General features: G+C 39.3%; 1 protein-coding gene across 5 annotated transcripts in view; it reads right to left on the minus strand.

Moving 5' to 3' along the window:
* foxj2 (forkhead box J2) overlaps positions 1-21264 on the minus strand; it is a 120496-nt gene that overhangs the window by 26214 nt on the left and 73018 nt on the right. For all 5 annotated transcript variants that reach the window (XM_051931726.1, XM_051931725.1, XM_051931724.1 and 2 more), the window contains exons 5-8: positions 15400-15507; positions 12240-12471; positions 7636-7824; positions 6744-6845 (exon numbers count right to left, since the gene is read on the minus strand). In XM_051931726.1, the coding sequence (XP_051787686.1) occupies positions 6744-6845; positions 7636-7824; positions 12240-12471; positions 15400-15507 (631 nt within the window). The remainder of the gene's footprint in view (positions 1-6743; positions 6846-7635; positions 7825-12239; positions 12472-15399; positions 15508-21264) is intronic.

The raw sequence follows: 21264 nt of genomic DNA on the forward strand, positions 1-21264 counted from the left end.
TGGGAAGACATTTTGTCCTTTCACGAGACTTTTGTTATTCCAACTAATACTTATTGGCTGATCACATTATTACAATCATTTGCTTATTTATTTTCTTGTCTTTTTAAAGTACAAATAGTCATTTAACGATCTTTTTAGTTGTACTTTGGGTTTCCCTAGAGAATCATATTTTGTCCAAGTTGCATATAACTGTTGAACTCTTTCACATGCTAAAACCTGCAAACTGTTGTTTCATAATAACTATTTACTCTTTTCCCCTCACACAACCCATGTTGCTCCCCAAACCAGAGTAAGATTCAGCACTTCAGAGTTTCAGTGTTTCAACATGTCCCACAGCAAGGCATGCCAGGGTATATGTTTCCCTTAGACAAGCTACTAGAATAGTAATAGTAAAGTCACTTAATTATGTTCTGCAACTGTCTTTGTCTCTAACTCAGTCATTTTTGCTGTTTAACCATTAACCTTTTTGCTTCCTTGATTGCCCTTTTTCTCTTTGTAATTGCTTAGTTTCTTTTCTAGAGACTGTCATTTAATTTTGGTCAACTTTTCTCAGGTGCTGCTGCAATTAGAACCACATTCACCTGAGAGGGACTGAAAGGTAGTATCTAGTCACTTAAATAAGCCTTGTCATTTTCAAATGTGAACATGATCCCTTTTACAGTATATATTTTAAGCCAGCTCATTTGGTTTAGGTTATGCTTTTGTTTTCATTTTATACTGGCTATTTTGTGTCATGGTGGTGTAAGATTTCAGGCTTTTAACCTCTTTAATTCCTTTTTGGAATTGTCTTTTGATCTCATTTTGGATTTACAGTGATCCCTCGCTATATCACGCTTCGACTTTCACAGCTTCACTCTATCACGATTTTTTCTCATGCACGCTTACGCCACTACGAGTGCGCTTTCTGAGAACTTTTATCTAAGCCCCATGATGGCTCCTAAATGTGCTGTATTTTCTAAGCCTTCTGACAATGAAACTAAGCGCCGGAGGAAGATGCTTACCATCCAGGAGAAGGTGAAACTCTTGGATATGATCAAAGATGGCAATACTCTACAAAAGCCTCCTCACGCATATGAAAAGACAGCGCCAGCAACTGCCTATCAAGATGTTCTTCAGCCGCGCACCCGGACACCCACTGCCTACTCCTAGTACTCCTTCAGCGGAAGAAGACATCGACGCACCTGCTGAAGATACTGCACCACCTTGTCACGCTTGGGTCACAGATTTGCACAGAGACACAGGAGGTTGTAGAAAAAAAAGAACTTTATTCAAAGCACTGCAAACAAACATTTGTCTCTTTTCAAAAGTTTAAACGTGCTCCGTGACAAGTAAGAGATGACAGTTCCGCCAGGAGCAGAGAATGTCTGAGAGAGAGAGAGAGAGAGAGAGAGAGAGAGAAACAAAACAACCAATTCCAAAGCTGAGAGGTGCTGCACAATACTTTTAAGTAAGCGGAGTACCGCGTGAGAGGTTTATCGCGCGTTATAGCGCAAGTAAGAAGGGTAAGGAGCAATGTGAAGGTAGACTGTCAGCTGTTTCGGGGGTTTTCCTAGGGGCGTCTGTGTCCTCTAAGGGTGCGATCAGCGCTCCAGCTTAAAACCTGAGGACTCTCCTACTGAGCTCGTGCCTTCATAGGTTAGTGGTTGTGTGTAAGAACTGTGTGTGTGTGTAATTAAATGTACAGTACAATAATAATAATATGATATTTGTAGCATCTAATATGTCTTATTTTCTCTTATTTTGTCTAATATATTGGGTAATACGAGTGTAATGGTGACTAAAGAGTGTTATTTCATGTCTAGAGGGCTCTAATAATGTTAAAAAACATATTTAGAAGGTCGTAAACAGGTTTTCTATACTCTAACTGCGAAAATATTCGATTTATAAATAAAGAATCCTACTTCGCGAAAATTCATTTATCGCGGTAGAGTCTGGAACGGATTAACCGTGATAAACGAGGGTTCACTGTAGTTGTTTTGGCTTTGTTTCATTTCATCTGTTACGTTAATGTTTGTATCACTTTTAATATTGTCTTATTCCTATTAGTTTTTATGAGACACAATATATCTTTAAGTAATATTTTCAGTATTGAAAGACCGAGTACAAAGATCCATCCATCCATCCATTTTCCAACCCGCTGAATCCGAACACAGGGTCACGGGGGTCTGCTGGAGCCAATCCCAGCCAACACAGGGCACAAGGCAGGGAACCAATCCCGGGCAGGGTGCCAACCCACCGCAGGACACACACAAACACACCCACCACACACTAGGGTCAATTTAGAATTGCCAATCCACCTAACCTGCATGTCTTTGGACTGTGGGAGGAAACCGGAGTGCCCGGAGGAAACCCACGCAGACATGGGGAGAACATGCAAACTCCACGCAGGGAGGACCCGGGAAGTGAACCCGGGTCCCCAGATCTCCCAACTGCGAGGCAGCAGCGCTACCCACTGCGCCACCGTGCCGCCCGAGTACAAAGATGTGGTCAGGTAAAGCAAAAGGTCAAAACTGAGAAATAAAAAATAGCAAGGCCACTAGAGTCAATAGGCAAAATAATAATCCAAAATGTAGGCAAAATGAAAGTCAAAACCCAGAATACAATCTTAATGCTAAGACCTATTTGAAAGATAAACTAAGCAACACTAAAGTTTCACCACCATAATTATATCAGCGTACTTCAGCGCAACAAAAGAGATCATGCAACAAATTCCAAACAGAGTCAAGTAGTTTATTGTATCCAGTCTTAACTTAATTATTACATTTGCATAACTGGATAATTTAACCCCTTCTTTAACCGGCACCTTATCGTGGTGGAGGGGTTTGCGTGTCCCAATGATCCTAGGAGCTCTGTTGTCCGGGGCTTTATGCCCCTGGCAGGGCCACCCAAGGCAAACTGGTCCTAGGTGAGGGATGAGACAAAGAGCGGTTAAACAAACCTCCTATGATGGAAAACAATTTTGGACGGCGTTTTCCCTTGCCCGGACGCGGGTCACCGGGGCCCCACTCTGGAGCCAGGCCTGGAGGTGGGGCTCGATGGCGAGCGCCTGGTGGCCGGGCCTGCACCCATGGGGCTTGGCCGGGCACAGCCCGAAGAGGCAACGTGGGTCCCCCTTCCCAAGGGCTCACCACCTATGGGAGGGGCCAAGGAGGTCGGGTGCAGTGTGAGTTGGGTGGTGGCCGAAGGCGGGGACCTTGGCGGTCCGATCCTCGGCTACAGAAGCTGGCTCTTGGGACGTGGAATGTCACCTCTCTGAATGGGAAGGAGCTTGAGCTAGTGCGCGAAGTTGAGAGGTTCCGGCTAGATATAGTCAGACTCACCTCGACGCACAGCTTGGACTCTGGAACCAATCTCCTTGAGAGGGGCTGGACTCTGTACCACTCTGGAGTTGCCCCCGGTGAGCGGCGCCGAGCGGGTGTGGGTATACTTATTGCCCCCCGACTTGGAGCCTGTACATTGGGGTTTACCCCGGTGGACGAGAGGGTAGTCTCCCTCTGCCTTCGGGTGGGGGGACGGGTCCTAACTGTTGTTTGTGCGTATGCACCGAACAGCAGTTCGGAGTACCCACCCTTTTTGGAGTCCCTGGAGGGGGTGCTAGAGGGCATACCTTCTGGGGATTCCCTTGTTCTGCTGGGAGACTTCAATGTGGGCAATGACAGTGAGACCTCGAAGGGCGTGATTGGGAGGAATGGCCCCCCCGATCTGAACCCGAGCGGTGTTTTGTTATTGGACTTCTGTGCTCGTCATGGATTGTCCATAACGAACATCATGTTCAAGCATAGGGGTGTTCATATGTGCACTTGGCACCAGGACACCCTAGGCCTCAGTTCGATGATCGACTTTGTGGTCGTGTCGTTGGACTTGCGGCCACATGTCTTGGACACTCGGGTGAAGAGAGGGGCGGAGCTGTCAACTGATCACCACCTGGTGGTGAGTTGGCTTCGATGGTGGGGTGGATGCCGGTCAGGCGTGGTAGGCCCAAACGTGTTGTGAGGGTCTGCTGGGAACGTCTGGCAGAGCCCCCTGTCAGAAGTAGCTTCAACTCCCACCTCCGGCAGACATTGAGTCCGAATGGGCCATGTTCCGTGCCTCTATTCTTGAGGCAGCTGACCGGAGCTGTGGCCGTAAGGTGGTCGGTGCCTGTCGTGGCGGCAATCCCCGAACCTGTTGGTGGACACCGATGGTGAAGGATGCTGTCAAGCTGAAGAAGGAGTCCTACCAGTCCCTTTTGTCCTGTGGGACCCTGGAGGCAGCTGATAGGTACTGGCAGGCCAATCGGAATGCGGCTTTGGTGGTTGCTGAGGCAAAAACTCGCGCGTGGGAGGAGTTCGGGGAGGCCATGGAGAACGACTTTCGGACGGCTTCGAGGAGATTCTGGTCCACCATCCGGCGTCTCAGGAAGGGGAAGCAGTGCAGTGTCAACACTGTATATGGTGGGGATGGTGCGCTGCTGACCTCGACTCGGGACGTTGTGGGTCAGTGGGGGGAGTACTTTGAAGACCTACTCAATCCCATTAACATGCCTTCCAATGAGGAAGCAGAGCCTGGGGACTCAGAGGTGGGCTCCCCTATCTTTGGGACTGAAGTCACCGAGGTGGTCAAAAAACTCCTTGGTGGCAGGGCCCTGGGGGTGGATGAGATATGCCCGGAGTTCCTCAAGGCTCTGGATGCTGTAGGACTGTCTTGGTTGACACGCCTCTGCAACATTGCATGGACATCAGGGACAGTGCCTCTGGATTGGCAGACCGGGGTGGTGGTCCCCTTCTTTAAGAAAGGGGATCGGAGGGTGTGTTCCAACTACAGAGGGATCACACTCCTCAGCCTCCCTGGAAAAGTCTATTCAGGGGTCCTGGAGAGGAGGGTCCGTCGGACAGTCGAGCCTCGGATTCAGGAGGAACAGTGTGGTTTTCGTCCTGGCCGCGGAACAGTGGACCAGCTCTATACCCTTAGCAGGGTCCTGGAGGGTGCATGGGAGTTTGCCCAACCAGTCTACATGTGTTTTGTGGACTTGGAAAAGGCATTCGACCGTGTCCCTCGGGGAATTCTGTGGGGGGTACTCCGAGAGTATGGGGTACCGGCCCCCTTGATAAGGGCTGTTCGGTCCCTGTACGATCGTTGCCAGAGCCTGGTCCGCATTGCCGGTAGTAAGTCGAACCCGTTTCCAGTGAGAGTTGGACTCTGCCAGGGCTGCCTTTTGTCACCGATTCTGTTCATAACTTTTATGGACAGAATTTTTAGGCGCAGCCAGGGCGTTGAGGGGGTCTGGTTTGGTGGGCTCAGGATTGGGTCACTGCTTTTTGCAGATGATGTTGTCCTGTTTGCTTCATCAGGCCGTGATCTTCAGCTCTCTCTGGATCGGTTCGCAGCCGAGTGTGAAGCGGCTGGGATGAGAATCAGCACCTCCAAATCCGAGACCATGGTCCTCAGCCGGAAAAGGGTGGAGCGCCCTCTTAGGGTTGGTAGCGAGATCCTGCCCCAAGTGGAGGAGTTCAAGTATCTCGGGGTCTTGTTCACGAGTGAGGGAAGAATGGAGCGTGAGATTGACAGGCGGATCGGTGCGGCATCCGCAGTAATGCGGGCGCTGCATCAGTCTGTCGTGGTGAAAAAGGAGCTGAGCCGCAAGGCGAAGCTCTCAATTTACCAGTCGATCTATGTTCCTACCCTCACCTATGGTCATGAGCTATGGGTAGTGACTGAAAGAACGAGATCGCGAATACAAGAGGCTGAAATGAGTTTCCTCCGCATGGTGTCTGGGCTTTCCGTTAAAGATAGGGTGAGAAGCTCAGTCATCCGGGAGGGGCTCAGAGTAGAGCCGCTGCTCCTCCGCATCAAGAGGAGTCAGATGAGGTGGCTCGGGCATCTGATCAGGATGCATCCTGGACGCCTCCCTGGTGAGGTGTTCCGGGCACGTCTAACCGGGAGGAGGCCCTGGGGAAGACCCAGGACACGTTGGAGGGACTATGTCTCTCGACTGGCCTGGGAACGCCTTGGGATTCTCCCGGAAGAGCTGGAAGAAGTGGCCGGGGAGAGGGAAGTCTGGGCATCTCTGCTCAAGCTGCTGCCCCCCGCGACCCGACCTCGGATAAGCGGGAGACAATGGATGGATGGATGGATGGATAATTTAAATATTGTAGTGATTGACTGAATTATATTATTTTCTTTAATAAAACACTGAAAACTTTAATTAAAGTCAGTTTTTAGAAGGGTCTTGCTTTTGGTTCTCCTTCTTGGAGTAAATCACAATAACTATCAAATAAGGAAAGCTTTTTGGCCTTGAGGAAGATATGGCTATTGGTGTGTGACATGTTTAATTTGGATTGTGTCTTCAATGTACAAAAAAGCAAATATTTGTGTCTAGATTAGGTGAATTTCAGAACAGCAAATGCCATTAAAGAAATTATAATTTTTTGTGTTGAAGAATAGACCTTGATTAAACTGTGAAAAGATCTCAACACCATCTCCTTAGTTCATCCATTCAATATGGATTTTGGTCTGGTCACATGACAAAAGTGTTGTTTCTCTCCATGGAAAAGATGATCACTTAAACTAAGAACAGAGACAAAATGTATCACATCTTGAAACTTAGTACTGATATCAAAACAATGTTAATATGCACGATCATTTAGACATAGGATTTAGGTTCAAAATAAAAATAGATTTATATGTAACCAACTATTAAGTGTTTTGAAGTTAATATCAATTACAAAACAGGATCAACACATTTGTTTAAGCACATACTGTACCTGGAAATTGAGAAAGATTGATAGAGGACCAGTCAAGATTATTCACTGCCTGAAAACTTTCTTTAAGGCTGTCAATATTAGAAAACCAGTCAGGTGGGGCTGCTGTAATAAAAAACAAACAGAAACCAATATATTGTGCTTGTCATAGAAAAACACAGAATGTTTTCTCATACTGGTTCCATCATTTAAGACAAAATTACATGTGTACAAAAAATATTAGGGTCAGTTAAGATACAATGTTACCTTCAACAGTCAAGAAATATTTACGGATAATTAAAAAAGTAAATGCACAGAGAAACTGAATCCACAAGCTGATACAGGTATGGGAATATAGTCACACCTAAAAACTTTCCTGAAACTAAGTTATGGACTCTGTTACAAATGAATCACAACTTTTCCAATAATCTTATTAAATAATAAGGCTAGTACTTATACTAAAGAGATGGATGATATGCAGGTTATTCATCAAAATAATAAGGATTAAGGAGAGTACTGAAGTGAGGACCCTTACTCTAAATTTAAAGGAAACTCTTGACTTTGGATTAACTGGATGATCAACCTAACCCCAGACCAGAAGGAGAGCATACATCCACTAAGTATACCACTGTACCTGATCAAATATTAGTAATTAATGGGGGAATTTCTAGAATTTCAGAGAAAACTTGGGAGAAGGGATCTTTCCTAAGACCACTTTTTAAATGAGATAATAGCATTTTCAAAATTAAAGCAGGGAACAATAATACATTGAAGTTTTGAGGTAAGATAGTTACTCTTATATATTGATGAGCACATGCAAGTATGAATTTCACTATTCTCTGTACATGTGACAATGATGACTCTGTAAACCTGTAACCTATATAATAACCAGAATATAAGCACACAAAATACTCACATATTCCAGAAGTGGTTTGTGGGGTTTTTGGTTCAGCGTGTATTGCATTCATATCTAAAACTGAGTTACAAGAACATTGCTGGACGTCTGTAGGAAATGTGGGAAGTGTTGGAGTATGAAGTGGTGTTTGATGTGTTCGAGGTAAAGGTAAAGTACAGGGGTTTTTACAAGACTGGAAACTGCAATCTCCTGAAAAAAATAAGAAACATTTACAAGTTCTAGAATAATTTAAACTTTTGACTTCAGAAACATACAAAATGTTCACAAAGTTTCAGAACAAAAATAAACTATCTGCTCTTTGAAAAATATTTTACAAGAATGATGTAGAATAAAATGAGTATTGCCTTTTCTGCTGAAGTTTTCTGTAGCACACAAGGTATTCCTTGCTAAAAGAAGAAACTACTCTAAGAAAATAGTCAGAACCTTCCTCAGTTTTATTTCCTCCCTCCAAACTATGTTGCAAGGTGAAGGAAGTTATTTTTGCTTTGCCAAGCCAAGATCTGTCTGTAGACTGTATCATTGTTCAATTTCTTGGCAAAATATGAAGAAAGTTTTTGTTTTTGTCCTCTATTACTAATCATAAATACAAACTGGCCTTTTGGAATATCTTCCTTAGAAGGCTGGCGTCCTTCAACATCTGCAATAAGATGCTGCAGATGTTCTATCAGACAGATGTGGCGAGCGCCCTCTTCTACGCAGTGGTGTGCTGGGGAGGCAGCATAAAAAAGAAGGACGCCTCACGCCTGGACAAACTTGTGAGGAAGGCAGGCTCTATTGTAGGCATGGAACTGGACAGTTTGACATCTGTGGCAGAGCGACGGGCGCTCAGCAAGCTCCTATCAATTATGGAGAATCGATAGCATCCACTAAACAGTGTCATCTCCAGACAGAGGAGCAGCTTCAGCGACAGACTGCTGTCACTGTCCTGCTCCACTTACAGACTGAGGAGATCGTTCCTCACCCAAACTGTGCAACTCTTCAATTCTACCCCGGGGGGGTAAACGTTAACATTATTCAAAGTTATTGTCTATTTTTACTTGCATTTTTATTACTCTTTAATTTAATATTGTTTTTTTTGTATCAGTATGCTGCTGCTGGTGTATCTATCTATCTATCTATCTATCTATCTATCTATCTATCTATCTATCTATCTATCTATCTATCTATCTATCTATCTATCTATCTATCTATCTATCTATCTATCTATCTATCTATCTATCTATCTAACAGGCACATTGATCCTCAAAGAGGAGAACCTATGAGCCTGAAGGAGGAGGACTTTGAGTGGCTCCAAGAAGTAAATTATAAGCAAATCAGCAGAAATCGTACCCTTCCTTTAAAAGCATGTGTTCCTGAGCATCAACATGGGCATGTTCAATCAATCCCTGCTTTTCAAGCTTTAGGTATGTACCAGAAGCACAACTCAAAACAGGGTAATGTAAGACCATCTAATGAGAAATGTTTTCCCTACAAAACATTCAGCAAATACTCAACAAGCTGAAATAAACTCCAACATGACAGACTTGTTTTCTGGAGCACAGATCAAAGATAACACCAATCCACAAAATATTAAAAACTAAGGTATCATTAAGTTTGATTGTTGTTGTTAAGGCACATTTGTGCATAGTTTTTATGCTATTTTTATTTTATCATTAACTTCTCTTTTTTCATGTAGTTTCTTGGTTTCTGATTTTCTCCCATCACTTTCTTGAGATCTAAGATGGCCACAATGACCTGATGTCATTGTGACAATGTCATGTCTATCCCAGGGGAGTGATATGAATGCACAATTAAATGTGTGATGTTATGACAGACATTTCCAAAATTTTGCATTTTTTGACTTGTTCACCATTATTCCCATCTCGGGGATTTTTCAAGCATCTTAAAATATCAGTATTGTTATCTGGGTTCCCTTATGCTCTGTTCCCATGTCAGTAATTTTTGAATTTGTACAGATTTTTTTGAGCATCTTTACATTATTTTTCCATTACAATGGTGATGTCACTTCAAAGTCTTCTTAGGACCATTGCTTTCATTGGAACTGACATTTTGTGCTTATAATTCATGGCCATATATTGCCATATCAGTTGATACTGTGATATGACACAGATGTGAATTGTCATATTGAGTCATCTCTTTCTGTTAATTTAAAAAGATTGGCTCAGTGTAAAATACATTCATGTAGTGGATTATTTTATGAAACAAAACAAAAGTATTCTGTAGTGTAGTTGTCTTTTGATTTTGAATATTGTTTCTGTGTAATGGGCTGTGACAATTTGTACTTTTTAAATCTCTCTGGTATTTAGATATTATTTCCTATCCCTAATCTCATCTCTTCTCTGTCCTACATTCTAGCTTTTTCCAGTTTACATGAAGCTAAAATTTGCTTCCAAAGAGACTTTAATGTTGGAATCTTTGACTACCTATTGGTATTACATCTTTGTTTTGTTTGCTTAGTTTCCTTGATTCTCAATTTTGACCCTAACACACAGCAGTCTTCATTTCTGTCATACTTTATATAGTTTTTTTCTGGTTGCAACCTCTGTTTATTTAGCTTGATGTCAGTCAGATTATTACACAAGTTGTGGAAGAATCAGAATCAGAAAAACTTTACAAATTGCCACACACACACACACACACACACACACACGCACACACACACACACGCACACGTACATATTCGTGATGGATGTTCAAAAATTTTTTATATTTTTGTTGGAAACGGTGAAGGCAGGAGGATTAGTAATTGGGTATTAAAAAGTTGGTACAACGCTGGGAAAATTGCATCACAAACGAAAGTAACTATGTAGAATAAGTGATGCAATTTGGTTTTGAAATTCTTAATAAATAGTGTTAAAAAAGTCCCTCGTATATATTTAACAAACTGTTTGAAAATGTTCTTTAATTGTTGCATGCAGTTAAGCCTATATCAATGGAGTGTTTCCCAATCAATCTCAGATGTACATGTGTAATATGCTTGAGCACCAAGTGATTTTATCTGTTTTTTCATGTATATTACAGGTAGGCACTCCAAACTATAGCCCATTTTAAGTTTCTTTCTGATCAAGTTTTGCATTTTCACATTAGCTTGAAGGCTGCATCCGAGCACAAGTTATATGCACTTCATGCTTTGTAGATCCACTGTGGCAAAAAATAACTTTATAAATAATATAAAAAAACACATATGGTACAAACAAGTATATAGCACCCACAATACTAAACCTACATTTTAATATTGAGCATTTTTGGTTCATTTGACTTTTTTAATTCTAAGTGAGCAACATTCATGAGGAATGTACAAAAGACAAAAACTAATGGGACCACTGTAATTTCAATTTTCAAAGGGACGATGGACTTTTCAGACATCTTAAGTTTTAATAATTGATTTCAGGGCAAAAGGACATTTTGCCATTTGTTTTTTGTAAACTATCAGCAAGTGGTGGGTTGGGTAGATTTCTTAACTTGCTTCCTTGTGTGCTACTGTAAGATGCTGTGTGCTGAAGCATAAAACATTATGTGCACCAACATGTGAAAAGGGACATTGATTGTATACTCCAATCAGGCTTCAATTCAACTTGTCTCATCATTTTGGGTTTACAATTATTCCAAAACATCTAATATCATTATACACGGTAGTACTGGATGAAATAACACCTACCATGAAAAATCTGTTGAGGAACTTGGTGAGGAAAAAGACATCTAATTATATTTAAATTTAGAAAACACCAAATTTACTGTGTATTGGGCTTTATGTTCACATAGTTGTCAAAATTAGGAAGTGGAGGGATACTGAACTAGTGTTAAAATGATTTAATTTTACATGGAATATAAATGTATGAGAAGTAGCACTGACGGAATTTAGCTTGCTTTGTGTCTTATTTACTGTAATATCAAAAGGAATAAACTTTAGAAATTTACATACAGTAAGAGATTCTTTCTTGCACAATAATATTAGATTCCCTCTGTGACTCTTAACAATTGAGAGAGCAAATAAGAATAGCCATGCTTCTGAAATGCTATGTGAAAAATCTTAGAAGAGAAGACAACTCTAAAGAAGAAGAAGCAATATTATCTTGAACCTGAACAACTGTACTTGGAAACATCTAAAATAAAAGTCAATTGTAAGTTTTATGTTTGTAACTGCTTAAATGTTTACATATAGGCAATGAGTCTATTTTTGTAACGCTTGTGTTGTTAATACATTTTGTATTATGTTTCTTAAAACTGAAGTGCTTTAATTACTTTAATTAATGTCCAATCACCAGAACCCTGATTTAGAGAGAAAGGTAAAAGCCTTGCTGAAAGTCTTATCATGTTGCTTATGTCTAAAGCAAAGAAGTTGATTACTTAATAATTTTAATAATTGAAAAAGCCTCCAGCATTTCCTGTAATCTTCATTCTTTACATGCATAAGGAGAAACATCAAAACATAGAAATGTAAAACCAACATAATAAATATTATTAAAGAATAATATATTAATGAATAAAGAATCATTAATAAGGGATTAGAAGAATATCATATTTTTAATTATAATACATTTCATGTAACAGTATTCATTAAAACTCACAAAATTACAATAAATGGAGAATCAGCAAAAAGGTACCTTGAACTGTGGACTTCTCTAGCACTGTCTTGCATAGACTTTTGAAAGATGACTCAAGGTCCTGAAGATGCAGCTCTGTGAATGAAAATCTCAAAGGAACTCCATGCTGAGAATCATCTGTTTCGGTACACAGTGGATGATTCAACAAGGGTTCTCCTTGCTTGTCTGTGGCTGCTGATATTGGCATAGAATCTTCTTGGAGATAAACGGGGCCAAGGGAAAGGCATGGGACCTTAATAAAATATTTGCAAACATATTAGGTACAGTATATAGTTGATCCAAAAATATTGCATTAATATTGGGATTTATCAGAAACAATGCCAAATAATGAATTCCAAACCGTTTCTCCGTTTACTCTTTAATTTACTTTATGTATGTTGAGAATAGGCCATTTTAAGATCTATTTCAATTTTTAAATATTTTAGTGATATTAAAAATACCATCTAAATATGCAGTATAGTAAAATGTTACTTACCCACACGAACAGTCTAACATTGAAAACAATAAAACTTTATATATAACGGTGCTATAACATGTTGCAAAACCCATATCTATACCTGTATGATATACTGCAATCCTATATTTAACAGCACAGATGTGAGGGGGGGCAGGCTACTTTTAGCTTATAGTAGGATTCCAGTGATTCCAGCAAAACGGAGTCCACAAGAAAACAACATTCATCCTCATCTTTTCATCCTAAACATAAGCCCCCAAAGATCTGCATTATATAAACTGGTCACTATGCCACCATATCAAACTGTTTCAAAACAACTATGACAAACACCTCGATTAAAACTTAATTGATATTTTATTTATAGTGTATTCTTACTGGATTTCACGCAGCACACTCTTTTCTGATTAGATGAGCAACTGAGCCTTGCAAAGGACTGACTTACCATCCACCACATTTGCTTCTTGCTTTACAACCAGTGCGGCTGAGATAATCACTGGCTGTCTATGACCCTAAACTAGGCTGATTAAATTTACCACTCAGCACATGCAGGATTAAATGTAACTTTTCTTCAGTTCTTTTCACTTGACTACACTTGAGCCCACATACTTAACATTTCCATCACTAGCTACATATAGATGAGTGCAGCATGCGCACACACTATATTACACAAACAGCAAAGCAGTAACAAACATATTTTCAAAAAAGGCAATACTTCTGTGAAATAACACAGTCATTAATATATTTTCTTTGGAGTGGCAGGAATAAGTTTCCATAGTAATGTAGTAACACATTTGTTTTTTTTAAGTAATGCAGGCATATTTACCCAGTAAAATAAGTATGGCATTAGGTTACTCACAGCAATAAATTTGAAATGAAGTCATTGAACTACATTTTTTATTAGTGCATAGCCCATTGTTTTTGAAAAAGACAATACTGGCATAATCACCATTAAGTTCATAATACCAATCAATAATCAATATTAGCTTTGAATTAATCAACTTGAAATCACCTTTATAATATCACTGAATACCGCTATTGTTCATTTCCAGTAATGCAGATAAATTGAACCAACAACCCACCACCAACCGTAGATACTTTACGTGGCCCACATCTTACAGTAATACAGAGAATAATGAAGATGATCAGCTTTACACAGCAGTGCACAAGATTAGCAGAAATTATGTATGTCCCTCAATCTTCAAGGTTTTTTTTCTTTATGCATCATATAGATGTGTTGTTGGGCGGCACGGTGGCGCAGTGGGTAGTGCTGCTGCCTCACAGTTGGGAGACCTGGGGACCTGGGTTTGCTTCCCAGGTCCTCCCTGAGTGGAGTTTGCATGTTCTCCCCGTGTCTGCATGGGTTTCCTCTGGGCGCTCCGGTTTCCTCCCACAGTCCAAAGACATGCAGGTTAGGTGGATTGGCGATTCTAAATTGGCCCTGGTGTGTGTCCTGCAGTGGGTTGGATTGGTTCCTGTGTTGGTTGGGATTGGCTCCAGCAGACCCCTGTGACCCTGTGTTCGGATTCAGTGGGTTGGAAAATGGATGGATGGATGGATAGTTGAGTTGTTTCTACATTTGTTGGTTTACAAATTAGAAGTAACCATTACTTTATCTTTGCTTTCATAAGTGACAATTTGAGAAATAGAGTTATTACTTTTTCTAAGCAACTTGGATTGTAAGAATTTTAGTTTATATGAAGTTTTTTGTTTTCTTTATTTCACCTTATACAATTTCTTGTATTAGGAATTTGGTAGTTTTCGCATACCCCTTGGGGTCAGAGTGCAGGGTCAGCCATTGTACAGTGCCCCTGGAGCAATTACAGGTTAAGGGCCTTGCTCAAGGGCCCAGCAGAGCAGTTGCCTTTTTGGCAGTGACGGAGATTCGAACCAGCAACCTTTGGGATACCAGCACAGATCCTTAGCCTCAGAGCCACCACTCCGCCCTTTCAAAGTCATTGAAATCTTAACAACAGTCATTGTTCATTTGTAAATTTCTAGCTGCAGCTGAACAATTCATTGCTAAAATAATTAAATATTAAGGAACATATCTATAACAGAGCATATAATGTATTTTAAAAATTTAGTGGTGACACAACATTCTAGCTGGGTTTTGAAATACCACATCTCAGAATTACAGGATGAGCTAATATGTCATGATATAAGACAAAAAGAAAGAAGGAAAGAAAAAAATGATGATAGAATATACTGTATTTATTATAGATAGATAGATAGATAGATAGATAGATAGATAGATAGATAGATAGATAGATAGATAGATAGATAGATAGATAGATAGATAGATAGATAGATAGATAGATATCTATAATAAATACAGTATATTCTATCATCATTTTTTTCTTTCCTTCTTTCTTTTTGTCTTATAGCTCATTATTAGAAAAATTATATTTGAAATAGAAGGTTTCAAATAATTTATTTGAAACATTTGCCCAGTGTCCTTTCTCAAGACTGCCCTAAACTAGCTTGGAAATCCCAGGGATTATTGTGTTGAATCATTCATGTTTATTCTGTGCTTTTGTTGTAATACCAGCAGGGATGGGAAAAATGCTGTGTATCTCTGAATGATGGAACATCAAAATAAAGACAGAACAAGGAGAGCCAGAAAGAAATAATTTTCTTATTTTGAACTTTCTTTGGGAAAATGAAAGTAACACCAAGCGATGTGCTTTCAAAGCTGTTACAACATACCTTGCAGGGAGGAGGTTCAAATTGTTTATCTTCATTAACAGAATTGCTGCATTCATTGTCACTTTGACTTACAGCTCCCTCTTGCTCTGGTAAAGAATCTTGAGATGTCTACAGAAAAATAAGTCAAATACGACAAATACTGAACTTGTTGAAATATTTATGCGTTCTTTTCTTACACAGTAACATACTGAAGAGGCATCATGATTGGTGAAAACTGACTTGCAGTCAATCTTGGATTCTTTGGTCCTTTAGGAGAAAAAATGCAAGAATAAATTAACTACAAAGATAAGTACTGTGGTTGCATTGGACAAGCTGTAATTGGAATTTATTTAAACAAAATTCATGTTCTAATTCTAATATTTAATTTGGAAAGAGGAGTTAATTTCCAGTGCTTATTTGAGAATCAGAAAACAATAACCCCTTTTAAACATGTAGGCTATTCTGAATACTAAACCTAAAACACTAGGCATTTATTTATATATTTCTTCAGAAAAATAGTTATCTTCACAGAATCTTATGGACACATAATGCTGCAGGTTTGCACTGTAACAAGGCCAATGCAGGTTGTACAGATGAAACGTGTAATTTGACAATGGAAAGTACATGAGCTTATGTCTACAGTAAACCAAAACATGGTATTAAATATACAGGTCGCTGCAATGGGAGATCATAAAAATACAAATAAAACAAAAACAAACAAAAAAAAACAAAACTTAGCCATAGAAATGTGAGAATGTTTCTCCTAAGATAAATGACCTCAATTCTGTGCCTGACTTCACTAATCCTGCCCCTTACGCTGCTTTCCACACTTAAACCTACACCACCCAGGAAGTCCCCATTTATTTGGAAACAAACATCTGAAGAAGATTGATATCCTCATCATACAGAAGTTTTTTGACTGCAGATCGCTCTGTTTTAGATCTAGACCTCATGCCCAAATTTCTTCTCTCTCATTTGTATATTTTACAATATTAGTCAAATAACAAAAAACAGAAAACTAAATGTGTCAAAAGAAAACACATAATGCAAGGAAAGCAATTTATTACATAGAGAGAAACCACAAAAACACGCAAATAAAAGGGCAACTGTACTGTTAGTGTAATGTTTAATGCCACAATATTGTGAATAATGCTTTTCCCAATTATCTGGTTTTTTTTTTCTCAATATATGTGTCAAGCAGTAGAATACAGGATGTGGCATATTAGCTTTTTCAGGTAAAGCCAATGGTACTTTAATTTACTTCCCCTGCTGCTGTAAACCCTATCTGCTCCTGCTCTTCAAGTCACAAATGACACCACTAAAACACAGAACCTAGAACCTGCATAGTTAACATAGCTTTGGAGGGGGTGCAACACCATATGTCAGAAGCCGAAAAAGAAGAAACATTTAAAAAGTAGCAACACTAAAAATGTCTGCTACTGCATTTTTACTGTATTAGAAAATTGTCATTAAAATCAGTTTCCATGAGATTTATGCGAAACGCCATACTTCACTGCCGTTGGTGGCACATAGCATCTTTGAAGAAGATGATGTCTAATGAGACTGAGATGAACGATTAAGATGGATGTGTGATGTGAGCAGCACAAAATTAAAAAGAAAACCAGCTTGTCAGACTGAAGAAGGGGTCAAAATGCTAAAGATTTGGGTTTGAGATTAGCAAGGTAGTTCTTTTTTTTTATTTTTTTTTTTTTATTAATTTTTATTGTAATCATTCCATACAAATAGATCAATTTATAACCAAACAAATTAAAGACAAATCAAACCCCACCCCTGAGAAGGAGAGCTTAGCTAAAGGAGAATTGCTTAGGGCTTTTTAATAAGACAACAATAAGCAAAGGAAAGGGAGAAATAAATATATATGTAAATAAGAGATGGAGAAGGGAATTAAATGCGGTAATAGTTATTTCTCTTATTCTAAAATAATATCGATCAGATCCTGCCAGGTTTTGAAAAAATTTTGTACAGATCCTCTAACTGAGAATTTGATTTTTTCCAATTTCAAATAATATAAAACATCGGTTTCCCACTGACTTATCAGAGGAGAGTTAGGATTCTTCCAATTTAACAGAATAAGTCTGAGTGCCAAAAGTGTAGTGAATGCAATCACCGTTTGCTTGTCCTTCTCCACTTCAAGTCCGTCTGGAAGAACACCGAACACAACTGTTAGTGGGTTAGGAGGGATTGTGATACCAAGGCTGTCTGAAAGGCACTTAAAAATTTTTGTCCAAAATGATGTTAATTTGGTGCAGACCCAGAACATGTGACCCAGTGAGGCAGGAGCTTGGTTGCAGCGTTCGCAGGTTGGATCTTGCCCTGGAAACATTTTGGACAGTTTTAAGCGAGACAGATGAGCTCGATACATAATTTTTAGTTGAATAATTCTATGCTTTGCGTATATGGAGCTCGAGTGAATTCTCTGCTTTGCTACCTTCCACTCCTTTTCTGATATATTGATTAAGAGATCTTCTTCCCAATGTCCTCTTGGATCTTTGAAAGGTAGGGACTCTAATAGGATTTTATATAATGCGGAAATGGTGTTTAATTCCTCGGCAATGAGCAGTATTTTTTCCAGCATTGTGGAGGGTGCGAGGTGGGGAAAATCGGGCAATTTCTGTTTAACAAAATTTCTAATTTGAAGATAGTGAAAGAAATGTGTAGCTGGGAGGTTGAATTTTGAACGTAATTGTTCAAAAGATGCAAATATGTTGTCTATATAAAGATCTCTGAGCATTTTAATCCCAAAACTTTTCCAGGTATTAAAAACTGGATATGTTTGCGAGGGTTGAAAGAGGTGGTTTTCTTGCAGAGGTGCCACCGATAAAAGATTTTCCATCTTAAAATGATTTCTAATTTGGTTCCATATTCTAAGTGAGTAAAGCACAATTGGGTTATTAGTATATTTGCGATAACTTGCATTTATTGGAGAGCAGAGCAGGGAGTATAAAGAAGTACTACAGGATTTTATTTCTATTGCGGACCAAGCCTGTATATGTTCATTTATTTGTGTCCAGGTTTTTATGGCTTGTATGTTTGCTGCCCAGTAATAAAACTGAAAATTAGGTAAAGCCATGCCACCTTCTGCCTGAGGTCTTTGTAGGGTTGCTCTTCGGATACGTGGGTGTTTTGAGTTTCAAATGAATGAGGTTATTGTTGAATCTAATTGCTTAAAAAATGATTTATTGATATATATTGGAATGTTTTGAAATAAAAAGAGAAGTTTAGGAAGGATATTCATCTTAACAACGTTAATTCTTCCGGCTAGAGTGAGATGAAGGGTTGACCATCTGTCCAGGTCTTGCTTAATTTTTTCCATACAGACGGTAAAATTTTGTTGATAAAGAGCTTTATGTTTACTTGTGATATTTACCCCTAGGTGTTTAAACTGATCTGCTATGGTAAAAGGTAGGGTGTCCAGTCTGATATTATATGCTTGTGAATTCACTGGAAAGAGTATACTTTTATTCAGATTAATTTTAAGACCAGATATCTTTTGAAATTCTGTTAGTGCTGTTAGAACTGCAGGGACAGTGTTTTCTGGGTCTGATATGTATAAAACCATATCATCTGCATATAGAGAAATTTTCTGTTCCAGTCCTTCTCTGATAATCCCCTTTATCTGATAGGAATTTCGACAGTGAACCGCCAGTGGTTCAATGGCAATTGCAAACAGCAGTGGTGACAAGGGACATCCTTGTCTGGTGCCACGTTCTAGCTTAAAGTAGTCTGAGCAAATGTTACTAATACAAACTGAAGCTTCTGAATTGGTATACAGTAGTTCGATCCATGCACAAATATTTGGGCCAAACCCAAATTTCTCCAATGCAGTGAAAAGGTAGTTCCATTCAATCATATCAAATGCTTTTTCTGCGTCTAATGATAGTAATATCTCTGGGGTGTTTGATTTTGCTGGTGAATATATAACATCAAACAAGCGTCGGAGTTTGGAAGATAGATGTCGGCCTTTAATAAATCCAGTTTGATCCTGTGATATTACCGAGGGCAGCACTTTCTCCATCCTTCTAGCTAGAATTTTTGAGAGTATCTTAACATCATTATTCAGGAGTGAAATTGGTCTGTATGATGCACATTGTGACAAGTCCTTATTTTGTTTAGGAAAGACGGTGATTAATGCTTGTCGAAATGTTTGAGGTAGTATTTGGTTGTCTCTAGCTTCTGTAAATGTTGCCAATAAGAGGGGAGCTAGCTGACTAGAGAATTTCTTATAAAATTCTACGGGGTAACCATCAGGGCCTGCTGATTTCCCGCTTTGTAGTGACTTTATAGCATTTAGTAATTCTGTTAGCGTTAGAGGTTTCTCCAGTTCCTCAGCACTTAAAGCATCTATTTGTGGTGTCTGTAATGTATCCAGAAATGCATTAGATTGTGTGTTGTCTTCTTTGAGCTCAGTAGTATATAAGGATTTATAATAATCTCTAAATGTGTGCATTATATTTTTATAGTCTATAATTTCTTCTCCATTCATGTTGGTAATTACTGGTATTGCATTGCGAACTTCTTGTTTGTGAATTTGTTGAGCTAAAAGCTTATTAGCTTTTTCTCCGTGTTCATAGTAATGATGTCTAGACTTATAAATAAGTTGTTCAGTTTCTTTAGTTGTTAAGATTTTAAGTTCTTTATGCAGGGCCTGCCTTTTCCTGTGAAGAGCTTTGCTTGGACGCCTGGCTTGTTCTTCATCTATTCTAGTAATTTTGCTTCTTAGCTCTGATATTTTCTTGGTTTCTAATTTATTTCTGTGGGAAACAAATGAAATAATCTTTCCTCTTAAGAAGGCCTTTAGAGTTTCCCAGAGTGTTCCTGCGGAGACTTCTGTGGGCGTGTTTGTCTTTAGGAAGAAGCTGATTTGTTTGGATATAAATGCTGTGCAGTTCTCTTCTGCCAGTAGAAGAGGGTTAAGGCGCCATCTGCGAGGTGAGTGTGAGGGGCTTATTGATTTTAGCTCCAAGACTAGAGGTGCATGGTCGGAGATAACAATTGCGTCATATTTGCATGATTTAATTGTAGACAAGAAATTATTATCTATAAAAAAATAATCAATTCTTGAGTATCTATAATGCACTGGTGAGTAGAATGAATATGTTCTTGAGTTTGGGTTAAGAAACCTCCAGGGGTCTGATAAGTTGTGATCATTTAAAAACTGTGTAATTGTCTTTGCAGTATTAGATATCGTCCCCCCTGACACAGGAGTCCTATCTAAGAGTGGATTTAAAACACAATTAAAGTCCCCAGCCATTATAATTTTATGAGTGTTAACATTGGGAATGGATGCAAATAGATTTTGCATGAATTCCTTATCATCAGCATTGGGTGCATAAACATTTATCAAAATCATTTTACTGTTATATAAGTTGCCCATGACCATCACATATCTCCCTTCGGGGTCCGTTACTACTTCTGATGCTACAAATGGAACTGTTCTGTGTATGAGAATTCCCACCCCTCTAGTTTTCTTTATAAAGCTAGAATGGAACATTTGGCCAGTCCAGTCTTTTTGTAGTCTGAACTGATCCTGACTTAGTAAGTGGGTCTCCTGTAAAAATACAATTTTAGCGTTTAAGCCTGTTAGGTGAGAGCATACTTTCTTTCTCTTTAATTTGTGATTCAAGCCTTTAACATTCCAGCTCACAAAGTTAACTGTCCCATCATGGAGACATTGATTCTGAGTTTTTAATGTCATTTTATAGTCTTAACTGGTAATGAGGCAGTTTCAATCTTAGTTTAAAATTTCCCCATGAGTTATTGCATTTTAGCCTATTGTTGCATTGATATTTATAGTTATAGGGATTAGAAGAATAGATTAGATATAGCCTGCACTCCTTCTCTCCCCCCTTTATCCCCCCACCCCCC

Source organism: Erpetoichthys calabaricus, chromosome 9 (genome assembly GCF_900747795.2).
Source record: "Erpetoichthys calabaricus chromosome 9, fErpCal1.3, whole genome shotgun sequence".
Taxonomy (NCBI): domain Eukaryota; kingdom Metazoa; phylum Chordata; class Cladistia; order Polypteriformes; family Polypteridae; genus Erpetoichthys; species Erpetoichthys calabaricus.